General features: G+C 45.4%; 1 protein-coding gene across 1 annotated transcript in view; it reads left to right on the forward strand.

Annotated features, from left to right (window-relative positions):
- The first annotated feature begins 1,329 nt into the window (after positions 1–1,329).
- The window catches only part of SERGEF (secretion regulating guanine nucleotide exchange factor), a 192,827-nt gene continuing 184,411 nt past the window's right edge, over positions 1,330–9,745 (forward strand). Inside the window, 4 exon segments of the mRNA XM_004683595.2 lie at positions 1,330–1,413; positions 4,830–4,965; positions 6,427–6,582; positions 8,268–8,362. Coding sequence (XP_004683652.1) covers positions 1,354–1,413; positions 4,830–4,965; positions 6,427–6,582; positions 8,268–8,362 — 447 coding nt within the window. The 5' untranslated portion in view covers positions 1,330–1,353.

Here is a 9,745-nt window from a genome sequence, read left to right on the forward strand (position 1 = left end):
GCTTAAAGGATTGCATTTTCTGAGCAAGATCATCAGGTGACAAGATGCAACAGGCTGGAGAAAAGAGTGAGGTGCTGCCCTCAAGTGGTCTTCCAGGCAGAAATACCAACTGTGGGTGGAATGGAAGGAAGAACTAACAAACTCATCTGAGCCTTCTTCCAGAGCACTTTGGCATAAAGGGCGATGAGTCCTACCTCAACAGCAGGGTCAAGCCTAGAGCATACGGATTATCATCTTTAGTATCTGCAACATAATGTGTGGCTTTGAAATGTGAGTTATATACAAAAAGTATAAAAAAGACAATAAAAATCAAATGGGCAATCCATTACCCAACTTTATGTGTTGGCATGTGCATGTGTATGGTATAATACATCACAAGAATTTCCCTTTTAATAAAATTTAATCTTCCCAAACCTCTCCTTTAACGGCAGCCTAATATTCCACAATCAATTTATTTCTAAATTTTCGGATTGTTTCTAAGTTCTTTCCTACTATATGTAACCCATAATGTAGTCTAAGTCTTTGCAAATAGCTCTGATTTTCTTGTAGTAAATGAACAAGAGTAGAATTACTGGGTAAGTTACCTACCGACCTCTCTCTAGTATACTCAACCATCATCTGTCCATCTAAACTACCTGTCGTCTTCATAGTCCTGATGTGCATTGCCACTTTTGCATCAATACTGTTTTAACTCTCACCAGCAGTGCATGAGGGTGTCTGTTGGAAGTCATTTTATTTGAAAACCTTCGTTGGGTGAAAAATAGCCGGTACTGAGGATCAGAATCAGGTCAGGGCCATGCTTGGACCGCTGAGTCCAGGCGCTCAGGTAGGAGTCCCTGAAAACCAGCCTGCTCAATTCAGTGTCTGGAGGTGTAATTTTTCACTCGGTGCCAAGGGCAACGCCCATTTTATAAATTACTACACTCGTCTACCAAGAAGCGCCTCCGGATTTTGCATCCGTACAGCAAAGCAGGCCTGAACACATTCAGTCTATGCCCAATATTTCCATCCCCAGTCAATTTCTGCCCCATCAAATGGGGATATAAACCTAGCTTTATCCGTCTCTCTGGGTCGTGATGAGACTCCCAGGCACCAAAAACGTGAAGGCGCTTTGTGAAATGCTGAGCGTAGTGCATGGGTGTAGAATTATTACTAAAAATAGGGTGCGAGGGAGGGTGAAAAGAGGCAGAGCGGCCCAGCCGGACTGGAGGCCGGGGGCGGAGACGCGAGCGGCGCGCCGGGCGGGGCAAGCGGGAGGTGGGTCTGGGGCGGCCCCTCGGCTCCCGCCGGCCCCGCCCCAACACTCCGCCCCCGCGCCGGCCCCTCCCGGAAGCGCGGGCCGAGCGTCCCCGCATGGAGCGCGAGCGGAGCGCCCCGGAGGCTGCCCGGGCCGCGGCCGCGCTCTTCGCCTGGGTACGTGACTCCGCCCCTGGGCCGGCCGGGGCCGCTGGGACTGGGGGGCGCCCCGACGCTCAGTGCTCAGGGCCTCGGAGTAGGCGGCCTTGGAAGTGGGCGTCTGAGGTTCTAGCCCGGTTCTGGGTTGGAGGATCTTGCCCGGGGGGTGCTGAGGCGGAGAGAGCGGGGAGGGAGGGTCTTGATCGCTGGATTCCGGAGCCCCTAGGGGTTCGGATCGGAGGGGCTGAGGCGCCGGGAGAAGAACCTGCCCGCTGAGCAGAGCGTCTGGTTCCTCGAGAGCCTTCGGGCCCGGATAGCGCCGACAAAGACAGCGTGGAGGCTGAACGACACCTGTCCGGAGAGACAGGACCGCCCCGTCCCGGAGCCAGAGGGGGCACCTGTGCTCCCCACCCTCCCTGCCCGAAGGATGGAAGCCCTTCGTTAGCCCCAACCCAGCCTGGCAGAGCATCCTGTGCTCTGAGGCCTTCGGTGTTGGGCCGTGCACCAGGCGGGAGCTTGCCTATTTTCTGATGTTCTTCGGTGACCGCCTGGGCTACGGGCGTGGGAGTCAGCGCTGGTTTTGTTCAGGGGACAGGCTCCTGTTTACACGTCGCAGCCCGGAGAGAGGAAGGTCTGAGCACAGGCGCGTGTGGCAGGTGTCCGAGCAGATGCACGGTCCCCAGCAGACATGGTCTCTTGTCTTCATAGTCCGTACCGCAGTTGTAATGACACGCATCAGTCGTTAATGTCACTCTCCTGGGCTAGACTGTAAGCATCGTAAGGGTGACCACTGTGCTTATCTTGTTCGGGTGCCTTTCGCTGGGCACATTATAAGATGCTCAGTAAATATCTGTTGACTAATGAATGAACTGACAACCTATTGGGTGCAGAACTCTGTGCTCTTCTGGGAAAAACGTTAAGACTTCCAGTTCTTGGGATGGCGCTAGGGATGGGGGAAATAACGCCTATATTACTATTAAAGCCAGTATGTATTGTCTAATTAAAAACCGTCTTTTTAGTAAGTGGCATCACTTTTGAATGGAAGGCTGCATTCTGGCAGAAAGAGCTTGGTGTGGTCTGAATCTTGCTGACCCCGTGGGGGTAGAGTTGGGGATTGATTGTCTACCTGGTGTGGAGGCTGTGTCTGACTTCCCTGGCGGGAGATTGGGGTTTCTGTGGACAGAGGAAACATCCGGCAGAAAAAGCTTTTCATAGATGGCCTTTTCCATACTGAAACAAAAGTACTGTCGAACCTGATAAACCCCTTGCTGTGTTTGGAGGCTTGATGGTGAATCAAGTTTGGGAGCAGCCTTGAATCTCCCCTGGGTGGTCCCTTTCTTGGTTTTTGTTTTTGGCAAGGAAAGAATTTGTTGAGACCAGAGTTACACAGAAAAGCAAGATATTTATTGATAGAGAAGAGGAAGGACAAGAAAACTGTATGACAGCAGAGGGGTCCCGAGTGGGTGGCTGCTGAGTGGATGAAAAGCATTTTTTATGAGTGTAGTGGACAAGGAGTGGGGGTATTTGGCTTTTGGGTGTCTCCATGTTGTGCTTTTTGCTGATTGGTGGGGTCCCTTCGGTTACTGAGGCCCACTGAGTCTCTTGCCATCTGGAAACCAGTTTTGGTTTGTTGCTTTAGCACAGTGTTATTGTATTTGTGTTCTAAACGTTTCATTTTTAATTGGTTTGGGGGGCACCTTGGCTCCCCTTGTTCCCCATTTAGTTTGTTAAATGGATGTGAGACACCTGGACTTGGGGGGCACACTCCAGGTTCTCACTGATTGTCTCTTATTTAATGAGTGGGTTTGGGGGCTTGGGGCACCCCGTTCCTAACTGGCTGCCTGTACCCATTTCCCAACTCCTCATTTAATGGTGTATTCTTTCTGTTGCATCATCTGTGGCAGAGTGCACTAGTTGTCTAGAGCTGCTGTAACAAAATGCCAGAGACTGGATGGCTTAAACAATGAAAATTAATTTTTCACAGCTCTGGTAGCCCCTGTAAGTCGAAAATCAAGGTGTCGGCAGGGTTAGTTTTTTCTGAGTTAGTTGCGTATAACCACCTTCTCCCTGTGTGCTCAGGTGGCTTTTTCTCTGCAAGAGCGTCCCTGTATGTCCACTTATAAGGATTCTAGTTCTGTTAGACAAGTACTCTACCTCTATGATCTTGTTTAACTTACTTACCTTTTTAAAGTCCCTATCATCAAATAGAGTCATTGTCTGAGATACCAAACATTAAGGTTTCACCAAGTGAATTGGAGTTTCAAAAGCTCTGAAAACACCACATTGATCTGACCTAGATTGTTTTTCGTCTTTGGTCACCTACTGTATTTGTATTTTTTTTTAAAAAAGATTTATTTATTTACATATACAAGAACTGGGGTACAGGTCAGAGGGACATTGTTGGGGGATGAGAGGATTCACTAGAGACAGAGTGGGGAGCAGAACAGACAGATTGACAGAAATACACTGCTGAGGGGAGCAGAAGGCTGGACAGGAGAGGTCTGCTGCGCTATGGTGGTCACCTCCCTGGCTGGAATCGAACTCCTGCTGCACTGGCTGCAGATAGCTTGATAGTGCTTCGCTTTGACCTGTGCCCCACCAGGGAGGGTCCTGAAATTGTATCTATTATTGTAGAAACAATACTGTTTTGCTTATAGGGCACTGCCCCCCTTCCCCACTTTGTAGTGAATACAATTTATATACTGCATACATTTTCTAAAGTCCATAAAATTCTGAACCTGAAATACATATAACTGCCAGGGTTTTGGATTAGTGATTGTGGCCCTTTATTGTAGAATAATGGTAGATCTATTGCTCACCAAGGGGTAATATTCCCTTATAGGAATTATTACCATATAAACCTTACAGTCACAAAACTTGGAAGACCATTAGGGATTATTGCTAACCTCTTTTCACTGCACAAGTGAAATAATGATGATATCTCCTGCTTGAGATCCCACAATCCTTAGCCAACTCTGTGGAAAGTCACCGCCAGTTTTTCTAGTGAGGGTGTGGAGAGAAGGGACAATAAGTGGTCCCTGTGTATTACCCATTTATATTTGTCCTCTCTTCCCCCTCATTATTTCCTATCTTATGCTCCCTAGGTAATTAGCTTTTATCAAAAAATCACTCCCACGCTATCTCCCAAAGGCAGTGCACGGGGACTGGGGCAGTAGAAGGAGAAGGTGAGGAGTCTCACTGGATAAGGTGTGGGTGCTAAGGGCTCTTCTCACATGGAAATTATAGTGTCTGGGAATGGGGTCAGTAAGTGTGGATTGCATAGGAGGTTGTAAGCTCTTAAGAATGAGTCTGTGAAGTCTCATCTGTTATAGGCCCTCAGATAGCAGGTGAGAAGATTTGGGACAGGTAAATGAACATTGAACATTGTGGTTCCTATATTTTTTCACCTTTGGCTTATTTTACTTTATCCCTAGGGTGCAAATAGCTATGGGCAACTTGGCCTTGGCCATAAGGAAGATGTGCTTTTGCCCCAGCAACTGGATGAGTTCTGTAAACCTGGGTGTGTCAGGAGGATCACTGGAGGAGGGGGCCACTCTGCTGTCATCACAGGTAACTTCCTTCAAGAGTTGATTGCCCCTCGTTTTCTTATTTAGATACTTTCCCTGAAGGTGTTATAATTGCATCTTTCAGCCTTTTGTATAATGCAGAGGAAAACAAGGGTCAAGTTACCATCAGAATCCAGGGTTGTCAGAATGAAAAGAACTTCAGAGTCTTTTGGTTACCCCCGCTTCCCACCAGTATACAAATAAGACTCAGGAAAACTGATTGCTTAAGATGATAAGACCAATTAGTGGCTGAGTTACAACATACATCACATTTTTTTTAAAGATTTATTTATTTATTCATACAGAACTGGGGTACAGGCCAGAGATGCGGAGGGTGAGAGGATTCATCAGAGACAGAGTGGGGAGCAGAACAGGCAGATCGACGAAGTACACTGCTGAGGGGAGCAGCGGGCGGGTCAGGAGAGGTCTGCCACGCCATGTGGATCTCCTCCTGGGCAGGCCGGGCTCGAACTCATGTGGAAGTGGCTTTAGCTTCTTAGTGCAGTGCTTTAACCCATTGCGCCACCAGGGAGGGCCCATACATCACATTTTATATCATATATTTTTATTTAATTTGTACATAGGAAGTTTGCAGTTTGCATTTGGAGTGAATATTCTTTGAGAGCAAGAATTTTCTATTTTCTTTATTTCCCCCTCAGAGCACCTATGAGAGTATTTAAAAAATAGTACAAAAACTTCAGTATTATAAAGGAGGGACTATTGCAGCTTGGTAAAAACCGTGAACTCTAGAATGAAACCACCTGGGTTCAAATCCTGGTCCTGTTACTTATTAGCCGTAAATAACAATAATTTACCTCCATTTCATGGTTTCCTCACTGGGGGTAATGTAACATAAGTAATGGTGGTTAAGGAGAATCAAGGGTTAATAGGACTGCATTATGACTTTTTCATGAGTTCTTGGCACGTTTGCCTTTGTGAATCTATACCTCCATAAAGGAACTATTTAAAATTATATTTTACAGTGTTATTGTTATAAAGATTAATATGATCCAGGTTAAATTTAGTGTTATATATTTATCTTTATTACATTCCTCCCGCCATTTAAATTGAACTTACATCACTTTTGTGGGCCTCTGAAAGTATTGTGGGTTCTAAAGCACTGTACCTGAAAGATAAGTATGCTTCATACAGACAGCTCTTAGAATGGTACCTGCCACGTTCTAAGTGCTGAATAAATGATGGCTTTTATTGTCATAGTAGGACTCAGTTTGATGATTGGCTGCTGCTGTTGTAAAAGTTGGGGTTTCCATTTAGAGACTAGACTTGAGCCCCCTTGGCTCTGGGCCATTTGGCCAGCCACATGTTGACATGCATGGCTTTCTAATGTGGGTGGGAAAAAGTTATTTGGTCTGGGGCTCCAGATTATTAGTGAAGTTCTTTTGCTCGCTTTGGCATTTGTAATTTCCCCTGTACACACTATCACCGGAGCCTTTATACTTTGCAGACGAAGGAAGACTTTTTGTCTGTGGCCTGAATAAAGATGGGCAACTGGGGCTTGGTCACACAGAGGATGTTCCGTATTTCACCCTATGCACATCCTTCGTCGGCTGTCCCATCCAGCAGGTGGCCTGTGGCTGGGATTTTACCATTATTCTTACAGGTGAGTTTCTTCCTACGTCAATCTTTGTCACCATGGAGGATAAGAATTGCTTGATGATGGAGATGCTGGTTAAATGAAAACCCCTATGTGTTTAACGATGCATGTAAATGTTTCTGGCTGTTAGGGATTTTGTGGGATGTCTTTTGTAAGGAGAGTTTTATCAGTAAAATTTTGGGTTGGAAAATTGCCAGAGACTGGGGAATGGACTTGATCCTCTGGGTTATTATCCCAAAAGTTCATGCTAGCTGTTTGCCTGGGCTGACTGGTAGTGCTAAGAGCCACTCGTGGAGAATGTGATGGGGAAGTGTGAGGAAATCAGAGGTTCTCACAATAGCGATGGCAACTTTTTTTCCAGTGAGGATTAAAAAAAAAAAAAGAACTTTTCAGCCTCTCTGAAGCTAGAAACCAGAACAGGATGTAGAGGGATATGCTGTTGGCTTTGTCCATAAAGAAGATGTATTTTTGCCCCAGCTATGGCGCCAGAAGTCTGGGTGCCCTCTGAGGTAGCTGGCAATAGTTACTTTGTCAGCTGACTTCTCCCTGGGAGCAGTTTTGATTTTCCTGTTCAGTTTGCCTTGTTTAGTTGGCCATTCTGGATGAAAGGACCACGCATAATTCTCACTAAGCTCCTGTTTGGTCACTTTGTCTGGCAAGGGCATCCTCTACTGTGTCACCCCCACCCCCAAATCCTCATGGATTCTCATGTGGACAGCTCTAACCCCAAGCCTTTTAGCAAACCATCTTCCATTCCTGTTTACTACATGTCCTTTTTGTTTCCTTATATCTTACTCTCCATACTCCCAATACTTTTCTTCCTAGTAATCCAAACAGTACACACTGTCCTCAGCCTGGAATAGCTGCTCTTGTCTGTCTGATGAGGTCTCTCTTCTTAAAATTCTGCTAAGTTGTTACCATCTCTCTTCTGTGTATGGGTTCTGTCATGTATGTTGAGTTTTAGTAATTATTAGAATCTAAACAATAGCTGCCATTTATGCAGTACTTAATGTGGGTCTTGTGGAGGTTGTAGGGAGTTAGTACATAATACTGTTGCCAGCTCATATTTGGGACCACTTGTGAGAAAAACATGGAATAATCACACCATTGGAAATCAAACTGTCACTCTTTACTGATAAAAGTGAATTTGGAGGACAGGATTAATAGTCATGTTGCTAACATTCCTCTGACCCAGACCTATACCCCAAAACTCTAGGTCTTGCTCATAGGGAAACCCCTTACTTCATGTTAGCCGAGAGTGCTAAGAAGAACCAAACCGTACAGATCCTTCTCCCAAAGTCACCAGTAGGTTAGGTTACCCCTTCACCCCTAGAAAGCAGTGAGTATGGGAAAGGGCAGGGAGAAAGGCCTGGATAATAGTGGGAATTCTGTCATGAAAACATGACAAGTGGGGGGATAAGTATCTCTCTGTCCCCAAACCAGGCACTCAGCTGAGTGTTTACAGAGCAAATCTGTCATTAATTCAGCAGGTCTGTAAAACCCAGCCCAGGGTCTGGTGCTTCTGTCCCTAGAGCTGTGAAAGCAGGGCGAGCGGGAAGCAGCGAGGGCACAGGCCCATCCCCCACCTGCTGCTCGCATTCCTTTTGCTGTGTGCAGCCTTTGCCATTCACCCACTGGTCAAAGATATTTTACTTTTTAGATATGAAATTTAAGTATTTTGTATTTTTCAGAACATGGTCAAGTTCTATCATGTGGTTCCAATTCCTTTGGCCAATTAGGAGTTTCTCATGGACCTCGAAGATGTGTGGTTCCCCAGGCCGTTGAGGTAAGGATGGCATGTAATATTGATTTTAGCTTGCCCATGTCTTGTGAATAGGACTCTGGATATAACAGTGACTCCTCTTCAGTCTTAACAGGCTGACTGGGTCCCTGAACACCCATGCGGGGAGTTCTAGTTAGTGAAAAAACCTCTGTTAGCTCTTATACACTTTATGATTTTTATGCAACTAAAGGCAACATAGACATTCATGACATTTTACAATTTTAAAATTAGTAATAATGGGAATTATGTTAGAAACAGATTTAGATAGAAGTTACTTGCCTATAGACATAAGCTATGCAAATGGAATATGCTATGCTGTTTAATAGTAATTAATAATAATGTAATTAATAGTTTAGAAAATTTATTTATTTATGCATACAGAACTGGGGTACAGGCCAGAGGTGCAGGGGTGGTGAGAGGATTCACCAGAGACAGAGTGGGGAGCAGAACAGGCCGACTGATGAAGTACACTGCTGAAGGGAGCAGCGGGCTGGTCAGGAGAAGCGGGCGAGTCAGGAGAGGTCTGCAGTGCCATGTGGGTCACCGCCAGGGCGGGGATCGAACTCATGCTGAAGTGGCTTTAGCTTCTTAGTGCTGTGCTTTAACCTGCTGTGCCACCAGGGAGAGTCCTTTAATTAATAGTTTTCTAATAGTATCATTTAATAAAGTAAAAATGAAGCAGATGAAACTTATTTTAATTTTTTAAAAAAGATTTGTTTATGCACACAAGAACTGGGCCAGAGGTGAGGAATGGGGGTGCTGAAAGGATTCACCAGAGACAGAGTGGGAGCAGAACAGGCAGAACTACTAAAATATACTGCAAAGGGGAGCAGCGAATGAGATAGGCAAGGTCTGCCATGTGTGCCATGTGGCTCACCTCCCTGGCAGGCTGGGGTGCTGCAGTAGCTGGTGATAGCTTGATAGGGCTGTCTTTAATCCCCGCACCACCAGGGTGGCCCGAAACTTATTTTTAAAATAGTACATTTATTGAGCTATAGTTCCTATACTTTAATATTCTTTTAAAATGTAATTTATAGGTTTTTAGTCTATTCACAGAGATGTAAAACCATCACTTTTATCTAATCTTAGAACATTTTTATCACTAAAGGAACTGTGTACCAGTAGCAATCATTTCCCATTCTTCCCCCCACTTAGTGGGATGTTGTAGAGGGGTTTCCAGCATTGAAATTGGGGTTGGACTAGTTTAGAGGTCAGCAACTTCTGGGGAAATCAGAGGTTCTCACAATAGCGATGGCAACTTTTTTTCCAGTGAGGATTAAAAAAAAAAAACGAACTTTTCAGCTTCTCTGAAGCTAGAAACCAGAACAGGATGTAGAGGGATATGCTGTTGGCTTTGTCCATAAAGAAGATGTATTTTTGCCCCAG

The sequence above is a fragment of the Condylura cristata genome, unplaced genomic scaffold (genome assembly GCF_000260355.1).
Source record: "Condylura cristata isolate star-nosed mole 26May11 unplaced genomic scaffold, ConCri1.0 scaffold00015, whole genome shotgun sequence".
NCBI lineage: Eukaryota > Metazoa > Chordata > Mammalia > Eulipotyphla > Talpidae > Condylura > Condylura cristata.